At 47.8% G+C, this 18,369-nt stretch overlaps 1 protein-coding gene across 1 annotated transcript in view; it reads right to left on the minus strand.

Annotated features, from left to right (window-relative positions):
* Positions 1 to 18,369, minus strand: part of PRPF6 (pre-mRNA processing factor 6) — a gene marked incomplete at its 5' end in the record, with an annotated part of 46,713 nt that overhangs the window by 13,376 nt on the left and 14,968 nt on the right. Inside the window, 8 exons of the mRNA XM_015567665.1 lie at positions 691 to 909; positions 1,752 to 1,870; positions 4,588 to 4,750; positions 5,805 to 5,961; positions 6,307 to 6,401; positions 11,265 to 11,420; positions 11,597 to 11,773; positions 12,208 to 12,286. Of these exons, the coding sequence (XP_015423151.1) occupies positions 691 to 909; positions 1,752 to 1,870; positions 4,588 to 4,750; positions 5,805 to 5,961; positions 6,307 to 6,401; positions 11,265 to 11,420; positions 11,597 to 11,773; positions 12,208 to 12,286 (1,165 nt within the window). The remainder of the gene's footprint in view (positions 1 to 690; positions 910 to 1,751; positions 1,871 to 4,587; positions 4,751 to 5,804; positions 5,962 to 6,306; positions 6,402 to 11,264; positions 11,421 to 11,596; positions 11,774 to 12,207; positions 12,287 to 18,369) is intronic.

Here is an 18,369-nt window from a genome sequence, read left to right on the forward strand (position 1 = left end):
TTTTTCTTTGTAAATCCTCACCCAAGGATACTTTTTCCATTGATTTTTAGAGAGAGTAAATGGGGAGGGGGGGGGAGAGAAGAGAAGAGAGAGACATCAGCTGGTTGCCTCCCACACTGAACTTGCAACCCAGGTGTGTGCCCTAGACTGGGAATCAAACATGAGACCTTTCATTGCAGGGGGCCCAACACACAAACCACTGAAAAATATCAGTCAGGGCTGTCTGTCACCCCTTTTATTTTTTAAAAATGTTTTTATTGATTTCAGAGAGGAAGAGAGAGGGAGAGAGAGAGAGAAACATCAGCAATGAGAATCATTGATTGGCTGCCTCTTGCAACCCTCCTACTGGGGATCGAGCCCCAACACAGGCATGTGCCCTGGTTCATGGGTTGACGCTCAACCACTGATCAACACTGGCCAGGCTGTCACCCCTTCTAGATGTGTTATTTCTAGTCTCCAAGTGACATGAGTGACACATGTCCACATGCTAAAAGCACTTCAGAGCATCCAACCTCAATGTGTGCTTGGGGTTTGCCACTACAAAAAGCTGCAGTGCAATCAAGTAAAGCCCCATGTGCCAGCACGGGACTCTAGGCACCATCAATAACCCTGTCCTAGGAGAGATGCCACATGCGGGAGGACATCCATTTTTGGAGCTGCCACTGACCCTGAGCGCAGCTACAGTCCCACCTGGATCCACTGCTCACGGTTGATCTCCACACCATTGGCCCGCAGGGAGGTGATGGCCCGGTCAATGATCTTCTCCACCATCTGCGTGTTCCCGTTGGCTTCCTCCAGCTTGGCAGCCGTGACCCAGATGTGCCGATCTGTGGGGATGTTCTCACGGGCCTTGTTCAAGACCTTGCGGGCATTTTCATAGGTCTCCAACCTTGCCAGAGCGAGCCACAGCTGTGTGGAAAGCCAGACATGAGACCCACCCGAAGGGCAGGTGGTGAGCCTGCCTCAGGGCCTCACGGTGCTTCCCAGGCCCGAGCTCTCAAGGACCCCTGAGCAGGGCCAACAACAAGACAGCAGCATTTTCACAGCTGAAAGCTGCTCGGTTATGCTGCTGATGTACTGAGTGGCTGTCTCCTTCATAGGAGGTGACAGGTGGTCACCCGTCCACACACTGGGGAAACGTGTATTATGTGTGTGGACGGGTGAGCAGGACAGGAGGCTGCTTCACAAGCTAAATGGTCACATGGGTGTTCAGCCTCCTGGGCTCTCACACCCCAGCTGGTGACTCGGCAGCATTTCGACACCAAGCATGTGTACGGGCTCTGTTTGTTTTTATATGATGAATTAAGATTGATTTCATTTGGAGCATTTCACAAGACCCCTCAGGATAATTAAATACATACCGGCTATCATAAAACCAAGACTAAAAACCACTGCACAGACTGCTGTGAACCTGAATGTTTAAAACTAGAGAAATCCAACTAGCTCAGAGGCAAGAAGCCGACCTCATGCTGGGTTGGCAGAAAGATATGTCAATAATTTCTATCACTCTCTCCCCTCAGGTCCCATCTGCAAATTCTGCATGGCCCCAGGCCTGAAGGAGGGCTCCACACAGAGCCCACAGAGCGGTCAGGCTGACTACAGCCAGGCTGCCCGCTCTGCCTACAGCTGTCAGGCAGCTTCCTGTGGCTTCTTACTGCACCTGGGTGAGCTCAATGCCCAGCTGATGCCACTTTTAGATACTGGTCCTGGGCTCAGGCCTCAGTGGTAGTGATGATGGCTGGAGGACTCACCTCCACACTAGTGGGGCAGCATTCCACGGCTCGGCTGAGCATGATTCTAGCATCTTCAGGCTCTTCCAGCTCAACCGCTGCCTTCCATAAGCGAACAGAATTGGGTACATGCTCCAGGGCTGGAAAAGGTCACAGAAAAGAGGAAGTGAAAGCAGGACGCCCAGGTCCCAGAGGATGCTGCTGCCAGCAGGGTCAGGGGGCCTTGCCTTGGGGACAGCTGGGACAGCAGGCCTGCCCTTTCTAGGGGTCCTCCAAGGCCTGGGGCCAGCAGAGAGCTGAGGGGGGTGCATCCCCTCCACCCCATTCACACCTGAAAATTAATGTTAGAAAACAAAGCAACACAAGCACCAGAAGGCAGTCACCACACAGGAAGGGCCAGCAGGCAGGTGTGAGGGAGGGAGGGAAGGAGCCAGAGTGCGGAAATCACGAGAAAGGAAACAAACGACCCTGGGATGTGCACGCCCAGGCTGGTGTGCGCCCGAAGGCCGGCCGAGTCCCTTGAGACCCAGGGACTGGTTTACACAGGCTCTGCCAGGATGTGTCAAGGCAACCTCGAGACGCTGTGGCTGGCAGCGTATGAGGGACAGGCCAGGCAGGAAAAGAGCAGTCTGAATAAGAAATGCCTGTGAGAAGCTGGACACGCCGGGACCTCACAGAGGCTGATGTGACGGCAGCCTACAGCCCTTTGGCGGGCGACACGGCGCTGCCCGTGCTCAGTGACGGCGGATGGGGGCTGCGGGCTGCCACGCCTTGCGGGCCAGAGCCCATGCTCTCGGGTAGAGAGCCACTGCATGTGGGCGCCCTCATTCACAGAGCGGCATGGTGCTTCCCACTAGGAAGCAGCCCATGGCCCACCCCCAGGCACATGGCTCCTGACGCACAGGTGCCCTCACAGAAGTCAAGCACCACGCCCAGGGTCACTCAGCCTCCAGGCTCCAACCAGCAGAGGGCTGACACTCTCCCAGCAGAGCACTAGGACGTCAGCTGCACCGACTGTGACCACAGCAGATTCACAGGCCAGAGACCAAGGGCTGCACAGTGCCCTAGTCATCGATGGCATCATCTTCGTTTTCAAAAATCAGATCTTTCCAGTGGTGACTGCCAAGTGCACAGGGAGGCAGCAGTGGCTTTCCCAGGCACCTGGGAACAGGAGCTGCTTCGGGAAACCCTCTACAGAGGGGCAGGGACCAGGACCAGGACCAGGACCAGGGAGTGGGGCAGGCCAGCTGGGGTTTTCACGTTCCTTCCACCTGAGCACAGCTGCTCCCCTGACCAAAAGAAGAGCCTGAAGGCTCGTGCCCCTCCAGGTCCCGGAAGGCCGGTGTATCCCGTCCTCCCCTCCCCAGGCAGAGCCTCCTCCATGCCCATCCCCTCTCCAAACATCAAGCCAACTGGAAACAAACCCAGGTTATCTGGGGGGAGCCATTCGTCATGCGGTGGCAGGGGCGAGCCAGCAGAGCTTTCCTAAATAAATAAGACTAACTGCCCAGGTTCAATGTGTTTGTCATTAGAGAGCTCGTTTTCTGGCTGAAAAAAGGTAGAAGCTGATTTCTACCAAAGAAGGTACTAACTTTCTGCTCCTGGCTCCGTTTTGAAAAGTCTGGCTCTGGGAATTTAATGGATAGCAATCAAGAAATCAGAGGTGAGCCCTGGCTGGTTTGGCTCAGTGGACTGAGCATCAGCTTGTGGACTGAAGGGTCCCGGGTTCAATTCCAGTCAAAGGCACATGCCCAGGTTGTAGGCTCGCTCCCCAGTAGGGGGTGTGCAGGAGACAGCCAACCAATGATACTCTCTCATCACTGATGTTTCCATCTCTCTCTCCCTTCTTCTCTGAAATCAGTAAAAATATCTTTAAAAAAAGAAAGCAGAGGTTAGAGAAAAACACTGAGCACGTGATACACACCTGCAGGCAGAGCCACAGCCAAGGTGGTGCCACCCGGCCTCTATCAAACAGATGGCGGAGTCGGAAACTAGTGACGACACTGGCAGGCCTGACATCACACACCTCTAACACGTCACTCCAACACACCTTAAACACAAGAGCTGGAAACCGCCCACTGAAAACTGTCCCTCCCCACCACAAATGCATCTTCTGTACCTGCGCTACAAATTCACTCAGTCCGATCTCCGACTAGCATCAAAAGCATGCCCATGTGGTGGTGAAGGGAGATACTGTGTATCAGTCCCTCAGGATGAAAAACACAGCACCCTCAAAAGCTGCATCTTCGCAGTGATTCCTGGATGGAGTCAGTTTCCCTGGCAAGCAAACTATTCAAGGGGACACGCTTGACAGCCCCCGCTACCTAGTCTACAGCACCAGGCAGAGTGAGGTGCGGCCACCGCTGACTTGCAGGAGTCTCACAAGACAGGAAGGAGTTCATCTAACACAGTGCTCTGGTGCTTCTCCCTGACAGAAATCAGCTCCTGACCCTTGGGAGGTGACTGCTGCCCACGCGGCCTGCATGATGCTGGCGCAGCTCGCCCTCACACGCATCACCCACGGAGCCACCCACAGAAGCAGGTTCTGAACCAGCACTGTCCATGCCTGAGCCACAGCGACTGCCAGGTCACTTCAGGCTGCACGGCAAGGAAAGGCAGGAATGGGGACTTAGCCAGAGCATCTCAGCCAGGTGGACACACCCCCAGAGGAAAAGGGCAGAGGTAACCCAGCCAGAAAAAGGCCTGGAAGATGTCACCCATTCATTACCCACTCGCAGCAATACCTGAGCAAATCCATGGAAGGAAAACTGCTCTCTCAGGGCACAGGCACCGGGTGCGCCCCCTCCACACGGAAGACAGCAGGACACCACTCCTGGCGGCACACAGGGAGGCTCACCTTTCCGAAGAACCCGCTTTTTGGCACGAATGTCTGTTTCCAGCTCTGCTGCTCTGATGTAAATCCTAACAGACTGTGGGAGGTGACGGACAGCTTGGGCCACCACGGCCTTGGCAGTGTCCCCAGGTTGCAACCTGGCTGCTTCCAACCAGACATCTTCACTCTGTGGACAAACAGAAAGCACGTGCCAGCTGGAAGCCCCAACGGAGCGGCAGCCCCTGGAACACGCACACAGCCTCAGGACTCGGCAGCTGGCTCCTCAGACCACACCCATCCCCCATCCACCTGGGCTTTTAAACAAATGTTATTATTGATTTTTAGAGAGAGAGAAGGGAGCAGGAGAGAGAAATAGACATTAACGAGAGAAAAACATCAACATGGATTGAATGTCTCCTGCACTCGCACTGGGGATCAAGCCCACCCACACGTGTGCTGATCGGAAACTGAACCAGCGACCTCTTGGTACGGGAGTCTACACTCAACCAGAGTCACACCGGCCCAGTCCCCCTGGTTTTATAAACAAACAAAAGGCCATCGCTTGGCCTCAAAGGCAGCTGTACCAGACCTCTCGTACCGCCAAGGCTTGCGACTATGGCTGTCTGTGGCACACCTGTTGCCATGGGGAAAGGGCCACACCCGTTGAGAGCACAGCAGATGAGTGAGCCCAGGTGAGCATGCTCAGGCCCGCTCAGATCAAAGGTACCCCAGGCTGCCCAATAGGGCACAGTCACTTAGAGCAGCACTCACCAACCTTTTGGACCTCATGGAAGACCAGTGCCCCGTGGACCACCGGTTGGAAACTGCTGATTTAGAGGGTCTCACTTGACTTTTTAAAGCTTATTTATTTATTTAAATATATTTTATTGATTTTTTACAGAGAGGAAGGGAGAGAGATAGAGAGTTAGAAACATCGATCAGCTGCCTCCTGCACATCCCCCACTGGGGAAGTGCCCGCAACCCAGGTACATGCCCTTGACAGGAATCGAACCCGGGACCTTTCAGTCCGCAGGCCGACGCTCTATCCACTGAGCCAAACCGGTTTCGGCTTTAAAGCTTATTTAACCACTCCACCACCAAAATGGTGGCATATTCTCCTAAGATTCGCATTTATCTTTAGCATGTTCAGGTGACCAACCTAACTCTTTCCAGCTAAGGTTATCCTGTCATTAAACTGTCCATGGTACTGAGGGTCCCTCCTGGCCCCACACACGTCTCACCTTGGGGCACATCTCCGTCCCCTTCATGATAAGGTTTCGAGCGACTTGCAGCTTCCCGGTGACTTCTTCCAGGCGGGCAGATGCAATCCAGGCTGGTGGGTGGTGCGGGTTTGTCTCCCGAACAGACTTGAGGAGCAGTCGTGCCTTTTTGATGTCACTACGAGGGTGAGGAGGCACAGGTCAGGCCGCCATGTGCTGAGGTGTCCCAAGCCCAGGCAGGGCACCAGCATAGACAGGCACTCCTGTGAGCGTGGGAACTGGGTGAGACCCAGCTCACCCTGGCCAGCGCCTGCAGCCTGCTCAGCAGCCATGCAGACAGGCACCGAGCACATGTGTCCAATGAAGGGAGACAGATGGATTTAATGGAAAACCAAACAACGCCACCACATACTTCTGAGACCACCCACATCCTATTTGGCTGCATATTTTTCAAAGAAAATCCAAACATTCTAGGCAACCTGGGTCCCCCTCTGACCCTCTCCCCCTTCCTCAGAGCACTCACTTGATGTCCCCTCCATGGGTCGGGATCATGGAATTTAAATCTGTCAGATAGCCTTTGGGGTCGACTACAGTCTGCCCACTCACAGAGTCAGACACCTGCAAAACAAGCCAGGCCATCTGGTCAGAGGGGCCCTGGAACCACTCCCATCCTGCCTGCCAGTGGGTACTAAAACCTTAGAAGCAGGAAAACACCTTCATGTAAACAACAGCTTGTGATGATGAGAAACAAATTTCACCTATCCAGAACAAAGATTTACATTAAAAAATAAAACCATAAAAGTTCAAGCAGAGCCCCGGACGGTGTGACTCAGTGGTCGAAGTGTTCAATTCTGATCAAGGCCGTACTTGGGTTGCAGGTTCACTCCCCACCACTGGTTGGAATGCATGTAGGAAGCAACCAATAAATGTGCCTTTCTCTACATCAATGTTTCTCTCTCTCCATGCCTCCCTTCCTCCCTCCCTTCTAAAAGCAATGGAAAAAATATATCCTCATGTGAGGATTTAAAAAGAAAAGAAAAAAAAGAAAAGAAAGGTCTAAGAATGAGTGGAACCCAAGAATCAGAAAATTAAAAACTGATTATTTCAACTAATTATATTTAAATCTGCACAATTATATTATCCTACCCTTCTCTCTAGCTTTGAGTGTTAAAACTGCCATAAAGCCCTAACCGGTTTGGCTCAATGGATAGAGCGTCGGCCTGCGGACTGAAGAAGAGTCCCAGGTTCGATTCCAGTCAAGGGCACACATCCGGGTTGCAGGCTCGATCCCCAGTAGGGGGTGTGCAGGAGGCAGCCAATCAATGATTCTCTCTCATCATTGATGTTTCAATCTCTCGCTCCCTCTCCCTTCCTCTAAAATCAATAAAAAAATAAATAAACAAAATAAAATTGCCATAAAAACTACAAAACCCAAGTAAAAAATGGGCAAAGGATCCTAGCTAATGCAGCAAGACCACAAAAGGACAAAGGGGCGCAGCTGGGAAGAAGGAACACACTTTCCCTGCTCATAGGATTTGACTATATTTATGCAGAAAGTTCAAAAGAAACATCAAAAAACAACTCAGCCCTGGCTGGTGTGGCTCAGTGGATAAAGAGTCGGCCTGTGGACTGAAGGGTCCGGGTTTGATTCCAGTCAAGGGCACATGCACAGGTTGCCGGCTTGATCCCCATAGGGGGTGTGGAGGAGTCAGCCAATCAATGGTTCTCTCTCGTCATTGGTGTTTCTATCGCTCTCCCTCCCCCTTCCTCTCTGAAATCAATGAAATATATTAAAACAAACCAACAAAAACCCGAATAAATAATTACAGAAAGGTGGCAGGGTGCAAGGCTCATGTGCAGAAGCCAACTGCTTTCCTAGGTGCCTTCAACCAACAGATTCGATCTGAACTTAAAAACCCTATCCCATTCTTATAACAGCACCCAGGACACGAAACCCTAATGTGTTTGTAATCTAACAAACACATACATGACCTCTGTGAGGAAACTACAAAACTCTGATGAACGAAACCAAAGAAGTTGGTCAATGGAGAGAGATATTCCATGTTCACGGGCAGAAGAATTAATATTGTCAGGATGTCAGTTCGTCCCAACTTGATCTGCAGATTCAACACAATCAAATCAGAATCACGGCATGTTATTTTGCGGGTACTGACAGACTGATTCTAAAGTTTCTATGGTGGGAGGGCCATAAAATCTAACCGAGGATAGCCAACACAGCACTGAAAGAACAGAAACACAGCCTGGCTGGTGTGGCCCAGTGGCTGAGTGTTGACTTATGAACCAGGAGGTCATGGTTCAGTTCCCGGTCAGGGCACATCCCTGGGTTGTGGGCTCAATCCCCAGTGGGTGGTGATGCAAGAGACAGCCAATTGATGATTCTCTCTCATCGTGGATGTTTCTCTCACTCCCTTCCTCTCTGAAATCAGTAAAATTAAAATAAAAAAAAAAACACGAACAGAAACACAGATTGTCACAATGCATGACAGGGCCTGTGCCCTGGACAGGAATCAGGAGCCGTGGGAGGTGCTCACACCCTCGCTGGTGGCGAAAGCCCCACAGGAAGAGTCGTGACAGCAGAGGCGCTCTGCTCGGTGGCTGCACAGCCCTCCGTCACTCACTCTCCCCTCCCTGGAAAGGGGCTTCCTGCTGCTGCTTGCGGGGTGCCTGAAAGGTCTCCCCACGGCTTCGCGTAGTAGACCGCAATCCTTTCGTTTCCCCAAATAGGTCCTTTTGGTGACAGCATCCATGGAGGAAACTTAAGTGCCTGTTACTAAGGAGAGAAGTCAATCTGAAAAGGCTACACACTGTATGACTCCAACTATGTAACATCTGAAAAAGCAAGGCTCAGATCAGAGATTGGGGGGACGGAGGGGTGAATGAGTGGAGCACAAAAAATTCTTAGGGCAGTGAGACTACTCTGACACTAAACCCAGAGAATGTGTAACGCCAAGAGGGAACCCCAATGTACACCATGGGTTTGGATGATGATGTGTAAATACAGATTCATCACCTGTAACAAACGTACCACCTGGTGGGGAAGTTGACATGAGAGAGTCTGTGTGGGAGATCTCTGTACTTTTTTTCTCAATTTTGCTATAAATCTAAACCTGCTCCTTAAGAAAAAAGTCCTAAAAAAATGAGCAAAGAACTTGATTAGACATTTCTCCAGGAAAATATATAAATGGCCAATAAGCACATGAAAGGACGCTCAACATCACTAACGAGGGGAATGCAAAAACCACTCCACACCCAGGAAGAAACTGTCACTGAACAAGGAAAGCAGCCCGTCAGGCCCGGGGTTGAAGAAGAGCCCAGACTGCGGTGAAGCCAGGGCGCCCACAGGCCCTGGGCTGCAGGACCGGAGCACCATGGGCCACAGCACAGCATGCAGCTGTCCGCGGGCGGAGGGACTAGCCCTGAGCATACAGGGGCCCTGCTGGGGATGCAGACAGAAGGCTCTCAGCAGACAGAAAGGCTAAGGAGCTAGCTTACGGGTGGAATGTCCATTGTTATTATGGCTCAAGAGGCAAAAGGAAAGACTAGAGTAATAAAAAGTAATCATCAATTTGTGAGTGATGAAAGACAAAAGAGATCACTATTGCTTGTCAATAATATTTTTATGTGCTTTTGATTTTTGTGAAGCTAAAAAATAAAAATAGCTCAGCTGGCATACCTCAGTGGTTGAGCATCAACCGGTTCAATTCCCGGTCAGGGCACATGCCCAGGTTGCAGACTCGATCCCCAATGTGGGGTGTGCAGGAGGCAGCAATCAATGATTTTCTCTTGTATCATTGATGTTTCTATCTCTCTCTCCCTCTCCCTCTCTCTTTGAAATCAATAAAAATATATTCAAAAATAAAAATAAAAAATGAAAACAGCCCTGGCCAATGTGGCTCAACTAGTTGAGCGCCCTCCTGTGCACCACAACAATACCACAGTTTGATCCCAGCCAATGCACATGCCATGATGGTGGGCTCGATCCCGGTCAAGGCATGTATAGGAGGCAGCCAATCCACGATTCTCTCTCACATCTATGTTTCTCTCTCCTCTCCCTTCCTCTCTCTCTTGAAAATCAATAAAAACATATTTTAAAAAGTCATAATAAATGGAAACATAAATGCTGTTAAGGGTGTGGAGAAACCAAACCCTCTTTGCAGTGGGCATCTAAATGGTGCAGCCGCTGGGGGCGACAATATGGGCTCCTCAGAAAACTAGAGAGAGAACCACCATACATCCAGCAACTCCACTTCTACATTTATACCCAAAAGAGCTGAAAGCAGGGACTCAGATAGCTATTGGTGCACCAAGGCTCACAGCAGTACTAGCCACAACAGTCAAAAGGTAGTAATTGGCCCTGATCGGTTTGGCTCAGTGGATAGAGCGTCAGCCTGCGGACTGAAGGGTTCCAGGTTCGATTCCGGTCAAGGGCATGTACCTTGGTTGCAGGCACATCCCCAGTAGGGGGCGTGCAGGAGGCAGCTGATCGATGTTTCTGACTCTCTATCCCTCTCCCTTCCTCTCTGTAAAAAATCAATAAAATATATTTAAAAAAAAAAAAAAAGGTAGTAATTGGTCTTTATAAAATCTCTCTGCTCACCATCAAAAGTTCAACACATACAACTTTCAATAATAAAGATAACTTTTTAAAATAAAAAAAAAGTTCAACAAGTGCTGTGAAAGATCAATTAAAACATAAGCGCTTCCACTGCATCCAAGGGCAGTGATTGGAGAGTTCACTACACCACTTTCACTATGTCTATGTATAGGAAGTTGTTCCTTTAAAGCATTTACCAGGAAGCTTCAGTGCCCCCCCACTACCCCCACCCCAGTTCTCTGGCATCTCAGGGGGAGGGGAGGGTTGCAGCCATGTCTGTGTGCGTGCAAATCTCTCCAATATAAATCAGAATCACACTGCTCTGCCATCCGCTGTCATGTGCGTGAGTCTTTCCCCAATTTGTTGGTGCTCTTGACTTTAGAGTGCTTTCCACTGTGCACAAGTTGTCCACTATATGCACTCACACTGGAAAGCATCGTCCTTCCTGGTTCCTGCTGTGCATGTCCTAATTAGAACGGGCTTCCCACTTCGCCTGGGTCTTCCTTCCAGAGCAACGAATGGAGTGCCAGCCTCCTAAGGGCTATGATTATCGAGGGTGAGGGAGAAAAGACGTGCACTGAAATTCAGGTAAAGAGGGGTGGGCATAAGCCTCACTGAGAGTCCGCATGCCGGGGCTGCCCGGTTGCTGGCACTGATCACATCCCCGCAGGTGGAGCGCCCACCAGCCGGAATGCAGAACCCTGCCCCTCTGTAAGGGGACAGGATGGCAGCACCGCAGCTCTGCTCATCTGTGACAAAGCACTTCAAAAAATGAACTTTTTACAAGGATATATTAGTTTTATAACCAGGAAACAAACATTTTAAAATACTGTCTGTAGAAAATGTTACAGGACACGAACTCTCACCTGGCTCAGCCTCATGTCCATCAGCGTGTTCCTTGCTTGGCCAATCTTCCTCATGTCTAGCTCACCTGTGCCAGGTGTCATCAATCCAGGTGTCATTCCACCTGGGTATGGAGTATTCAGTCCACCAGGATAGGGTGTGTTCAGACCTCCAAATTGCTAGAGAGAGAAGGGGTAAGATGCTGCAGTCCCTCAGGACGTATGCAGTTGTCCAGACAGACTTGGCGGCAGTGCAGCCTGGACTGCAGAAGCACCAGGTCCAACACACCCCATGCCCACCACACTGTCTGTGACCAGAGGAAACGAGGCCCGCCCCCTTCTATGGGCGCGCTCACAGTTTGCCGGGGGTCCACGGAGGTATGGTTCTCTCCAGTCTGCAAATGTTTGGCGAAGAAGCTGTCGGGAACAGGGGTCAGTTTCTCATAGCGTGGGTTCCGCTGGCGTTTGTTCCTCGCGTCGCCAACCTCAGGGATGCTCAGCCACTCTTCCTCTGTGACTTCTGCCAACTTCCTCTGAAAACATCCGGCCCCCAAAACGTTAATTCTCTGGCAGAATTTCACATTGCCCAAGGAAAGCTATCCTCCCTCCAGACCATCATGCTTAGAAAGGACCTGGATGCAGAAATGGTTGTCTGCTCATCTAGAAAAGTCAATGTGCTGATCTGCTCCACTTCACTCAACGCAAACTGTTCTGTCAAAGCCCAGAGGACACAGCTTAGAAATGGATAAACAGAGTCAACCTTACCAAGAAAATACCCACCTCTGTCCCTCCTTCTTTGGCGGGGGGCAGAGAGACTTTTGGCACACAGACAGATAATTAAACAGACTAAAGCAGGGCCTTTTTCTACCCCGAATGAAAGGACGAGCACAGTTAGGGACGTCTCAGCAGCTCCACCCCGGAGCAGGCTGGCTCTCTGAAGGCAGCTTGGGTGCCTTCCCTCTCTTACTTTGAGATCTGAGAACTGTTGTTGGATTTTGGGGCGTTCCATTCGGTACTTTTCAATTTCTTCTTTCTCCCTTTGCTCCCTAGGAAGTAAAACGTATGCGTGCATTAGAAATGCTGGGCATCTGAAACAAAGTCACTTTATTACACTTCTCAATTAGGCCACCAAATATAACTCAAGTATCTACCAAATGAAAACATGCAGAAATTCACCAAATAAAAACAACCTGTCTTACTCTGACATAAGTACTTGCATTTGAACATAAGTATGTTTGCTGCTTTAAAATTCTACAAAATAGCAAAGGCAGGGCCATCCTATGAATGCCAGCTGCCCCTCCACTTCTCCTTCTGACATAAACAAACAATAAGCCCTTGCCAGTTCCCCTCTCCAACCAGGTTTCAGGGAGGGAGAGTTCTGCTGACTGAGACCTGGTCTAGACACTGGGAAGAAATCTGAGGTTATATTTGAACACAGAGTAACAGGCACTGTAACAAAGTATCAACCAAGCTCAGCAAACAGGACTTGACCAGAACCAAGCAGCTAAAACTTTCTAACACCGCCCAGCTGGTGTGCTCAGTGGTTGAACATCGATCTGTAAACCAGGTCACAGTTCGATTCCTGGTCAGAGCACATGCCCAAGTTGCAGACTTGATCCCAGTAGAAGGCATGCAAGAGGCAGCTGATCAGTGATTCTCTCTCATCATTGATGTTTCTCTCTCTTTCACCCTTTCCCTTCCTCTCTGAAATCAATAAAGATATATTTTAAAAAATAAAATAAAACTTCCTAACACTGAGATTCACGCTTCCCTCTACAAGTAAGAGAAAGGTATCTGTAGGCAGGAATCTGAATGGACCATGACAGACGATGTGTTTGGAAAAGAGAAACCCTTCTCCAGGAGCTGAAAAGTCAGTCACCACAGCCCTGACACAAAGGTGCGCCTATCAGGTGTCTGGCCAAAGATGCTGCACCTGTGTCAGGCAGGTCTCGGCTCCAGTGTCCGCTCCCCAGGAACAGAGAGCAGGACAAGTTAAAGGGCAGGCGCTTCTATAAATGACTGATCTCTTCAGGAAGCCAATGTCACGAAAAGGTTCAAAGGAAAAGGCAGGGGAAAACGTAGGAGACAGGACACGGGAAGTGGTTGGTTTGGGAGAAAAGCAGCTCTGCCATGTCTTGGGGACAAGCAGGGAATACAGACATGGCCCAGATCGGGTAACAGAATTGGGTTCATGCTGCTGAGTGGGACAAAGGTGCTGGTCAGTGTGGGAGACAGACTGCTCAATGCTGAGGGTGAACCGACCCTGAGGGACCCAACAAAGACCACCTGCAGGTGTGGAGAAGCGAATGTGCAAACTGGGACCAGTGTTGGGACTCCGCAGGGGCAGGCATGTTTGCCGCACTATTCTACTTGTTTGAAGTTTTCATAATGAAGTTCTGAAAAGCCAACCACTTAATACGATTTCCACAGGTATCCAACACAGATTTTTAATGAATGACTTCCAAAAAGTTGGAATCAAAGCCTCTTTAGTATGCAAATCATGTACACTTAACTACCATACTTGTGCACAAGCATAAAAACACTCCCGTCAAGTCCTGGCGGTTAGAGTGCCGGTCCTCAGACCAAAAGATCTGGGGTTCGATTCCCAGTCAAGGGCACTTACCTGGGTTGCAATTCCATCCCCAGCCTCCTCTGGGGAGGTCAATCACTCAATGTATCTTCCTCACATCAGTGTTTCTCTCCCCCCGCCCCCCCATTCCACTCTCTAAAAAAATCAATGGAAAAAATATCCTCGAGCAGATTAAAAATGGTGGCAGAGTAAGAGGATGCTGCACGGACACACTCCCAGGACAAAACTGGAATTGCAACTATTTAACAGAAAAACTTCTTGAATAATCAACAGAAGACTTGCAGGAGAGAACCCTGATAAATGAAGACAGAAAAAGTGGAGACCGAATGAAGACTGGTTGGAGGGGCGGAGGCGTGAAAGGGCTGGCCAGATGCCCACAGACAGCAAGTTCAGGAGAGATATCTCAGCTGTGGGGGGTTTCCACTGAGAACTCTGGGGTCTAATCCCCAAGCTGGGCCCCCCAGCAGAGAGCACCAGAGCTAAAAAGGGTACCCACATACCATCTGGCTGTGAAAAGCAGTTGGGGTGCCATCAGCCAGGGAGAGATGGCTGCAAATTCAGACTCCCTCTTAAAGGGCAATATACAAAATTCCCTGTGCAGCCACTCACCTTGTGCTCTGCCAGAGAGAGGGCCAAGTGGGCTGCAGCTGTGCGAGCAGAAGTCAGGGTTGGGGGCTCTAGGGTTAGAGCTCAGAAGGCAGACACCCTGGTTTCCTATGCTGAGTCATTCCCTCGCTCTGCAGACGTCATCTTTCTCATGCAGACAATTACTATCTAGGCAGTTTTGCCTGGGGGAAGACAGCTGACCCACTCAATTGGGAAACCCCTTGCCCCATGGTGAGGAGTTGCTAAGGCCCATTAGGAGACTGAGAATAATTAGCCTCCTGGCAGAAACAATCATTCCGCCCTGCTGGGAAAAATTCTCGCCATACCTGAGGCTATTCAAGGCTACATCCAATCAGTCTGCAAACAGAGGCAGTCTCTGGAGGCTTTGAGTCTTTACCTGATCCAATTAGTCAGAGTGTTTGACATTGCCCTGCACTAGAGATTGAAAGGCCTAGCAGATCTACCTAATACGTAGTCACAAACCCAAAACAGGTACCCAAAATGAGGAGACAAAGAAACAACCCCTAAATGAAAGAACAAGAGAATTCTCCAGAAGAGATACATGAAACGGAGATAAGAAATTTATCTGAAACAAAGTTCAGAATAACGATGGTAAAGATGCTCAACACATGAGAAAAGATATAGTAACTATGAAAACAGAAATAATGACCCAGCACAGAAAAAGAACACATTGGAAGGATTATACAGCAGAGTAGGGGAAGCTGAGGATCGAATCAGTGAATTAGAAGACAAGGTTGAAAAAATCACTCAATCAGAGAACCAAAAAGAAAAAACAATTAAAAAACAAGAGGACAGCTTAAGGGAGCTGTGGGGCAATATGAAACATAAACAATATTCACATAGCAGGTGTGCCAGAAGGGCAGAAAAGGAGAAAGAGATAGAGAATGTATTGAAGAAATAATGGCAGAAAACTTCCCTAACCGGGTAAAGGAAACACTCACACAAGTTCAGGAGGCACAGAGTCCCAAGCAAGAAGAATCCAAACAGGGCCAAGCCCAGACATATTGTCATTAGAATGCCAAAATTAAAGACAGAGAGAATCTTAAAAGCAGAAAGAAAATAAACTGTTACCTACAAAGGAGCTCCCATAAGGCTGACACCCAATTTCTCATCAGAAACTCTACAGGCCAGGAGGGAATGGGATGAAGTACTCAAGGTAACAAAAAGCAGGGATCTAAAACCAACATTACTATATCCAGGAAAGCTATCTTTCAAAACCGCTGGTGAAATAAAAAGCTTCCCAGACAAAAAAAAAAAAAAAAAAAGGCTAAAGGAGTTTATCACAACCATGCCAGCATTACAAGAATGCTAAAGGGACTGCTGTAATGAGAAGAAAGAGAGAGAGAAACCTAGGCATATAGAATTAAAATGGTAATAAATAAGTACCTATTAATAATAACCTTAAATATAAATGGATTAAATACTCCAATCAAAAGGCATAGGGTAGCTGAATGGATACAAAAACATGACCCAATTATATGATGTCTACCAGAGACCCACCTCAGAACAAAAGACTCACACAAGATGAGAGTGAAGGGATGGAAAAAAATTTCCATGCAAATTGAAACAAAAAAAACTGGAGTTGCAAGACTCATATCTGACAAAATAGACTTCAAAACGAAGGCCATCGAAAGAGACAACAAAGGTCACTACATAATACTAAAGGGATCGATCCAACAAGAGGATATAACCCTGGTAAACATATATGCACCCAATAGAGGAGCACCTAAATATATTTTAAAAACGTCTAGAGGACTTTAAGTGTACATGGGTCATTCACAAAGATAGACCACATGTTAGGACACAAAACAAGTCTCTACAAGTTCAAGAAGATTGAATTCATATCAAGCATCTTCTCAGATCACAGTGGAATGAAATTACAAATCAACTACAGTAAAAAACACCTAAAAACATTCAACCACATGGAGGCTAAATAGCATGTTATTAAGCAATGAATGGGTTACCAACAAGGTCAAGAAAGAAATCAAAAACTTCCTGGAAACAAATGAAAATGAACACACAACAACCCAAAATCTCTGGGACACAGCAAAAGCAGTCCTGAGAGGGAAGTTCATAGCACTACAGGCCTACCTCAAAAAACAAGAAAAATCAACAACAAACTATTTAACCTTAAAACTTAAAGAACTAGAAAGAGAACAAGAAAAGTCCAGAGTAAGTAGAAGGAAGGAAATAATAAAGATTAGAGCAGAAATAAATAACAGAGACTAAAAAAAATCAATAAAACCAAGAGCTAGTTCTTTGAAAAGATAAACAAGATTGATGAACCCTTAGCCAGACTCTTCAACAAACAAAGAGAGAGGACCTGAAAAACAAAAGCAGAGAAGTAACAACTGACACCACAGAAATACAAAGGATTGTAAGAAAATACTATGAACAACTAACTATATGCCAACAAGTGGACAATGTGGATGAAATGGTCAAATTCGTAGAAAAATACAACCTCCCAAAACTAAATCAGGAAGAATCAGAAAACCTGAAGAGGCCAATAACAACTGAGGAAATAGAAGCAGCAATCAAAAAACTCCCAGCAAACAAAAGCCCGGATCCGGTCGGACTCACAGGGGAGTTTTACCAAACATTCAAAGAAGAACTAAGACCTATTCTCCTCAAACTATTTCAAAAAATGCAAGAGGAAGGAACACTTCCAAGCTCTTTTTATGAGGCCAGCATTATCCTAATTCCAAAACCAGAGAGATAATACAAAAGCAGAGAATTAAAGGCCAATATTCCTGATGACCATAGATGCTAGAATCCTCAACAAAATATTAGTAAATCGGATCTAGTAATATATTAAAAAGATCATACACCGTGACCAAGTGGGATTTATTCCAGGGATGCAAGGCTGGTACAATATTCACAAATCAATAAATGTGACATATTACATAAACCAAAAATCAGATGATCATATCAATACACGCAGAAAATGAATTAGCAAAAACCCAACACCCATTTTTGATAAAAACTCTCAGCAAAGTGAGACTAGAGGGAGCATATCTCAACATGATAAAGGCCATATATGACAAACCTATAGCCAACATCACACTCAATGGGCAAAAACTAAAACCATTTCCCCTAAGAACAGGAACAAGACAGGGATATCGGCTTTCACCACTCTTATTCAACACAGTACTGGAAGTCCTAGCCCGGTGGTCAGCAAACTGCGGCTCGCGAGCCACATGTGGTTCTTTGGCCCCTTGAGTGTGGCTCTTCCTAAGCCTTAGGAGTACCCTAATTAAGTTAATAACAATGTACCTACCTACATAGTTTAAGTTTAAAAAATCTGTCTTTCAAAAGAAATTTCAATCGTTGTACTGTTGATATTTGGCTCTGTTGACTAATGAGTTTGCCGACCACTGTCCTAGCCACAGCAATCATACAAGAAGAAGAAATAAAAGGCATCCACGCTGGAAAGGAGAAAGTAAAACTTTCATTATTCACCGGTGACATGATTTTGTACATAGAAAATCCTAAAGACTACTAGATTTAATAAATGAATTAAATTTGATAGCTTTTTATTACATTAATAATGAATTCTCAGAAAGAGACACTAAACAAACAATCCCATTTACCATTGTAACAAAAAAAATTAAGATACTTGGGAATAAAATTTAACCTAGGAAGTAAAAGACCAGTACTCAGAAAACTACAGGACGTTGAAAAAAGAGATAGAAGATATAAAAAATTGAAAGAATATATGGTGTTGATGGATTGGTAGAATCATTAAAATGTCCATAGTACCCAAGGCAACCTACGGATTCAATGCAATCCCTATTAAAATACCAATGGCGCCCTGACTGGTTTGGCTCAGTGAATAGAGCGCCGGCCTGCGGACTCAAGGGTCCCAGGTTCGATTCCGGTCAAGGGCATGTACCTTGGTTTCGGGCACATCCC

This window comes from Myotis davidii, unplaced genomic scaffold, assembly GCF_000327345.1.
Source record: "Myotis davidii unplaced genomic scaffold, ASM32734v1 scaffold244, whole genome shotgun sequence".
In the NCBI taxonomy this organism is placed as follows: domain Eukaryota; kingdom Metazoa; phylum Chordata; class Mammalia; order Chiroptera; family Vespertilionidae; genus Myotis; species Myotis davidii.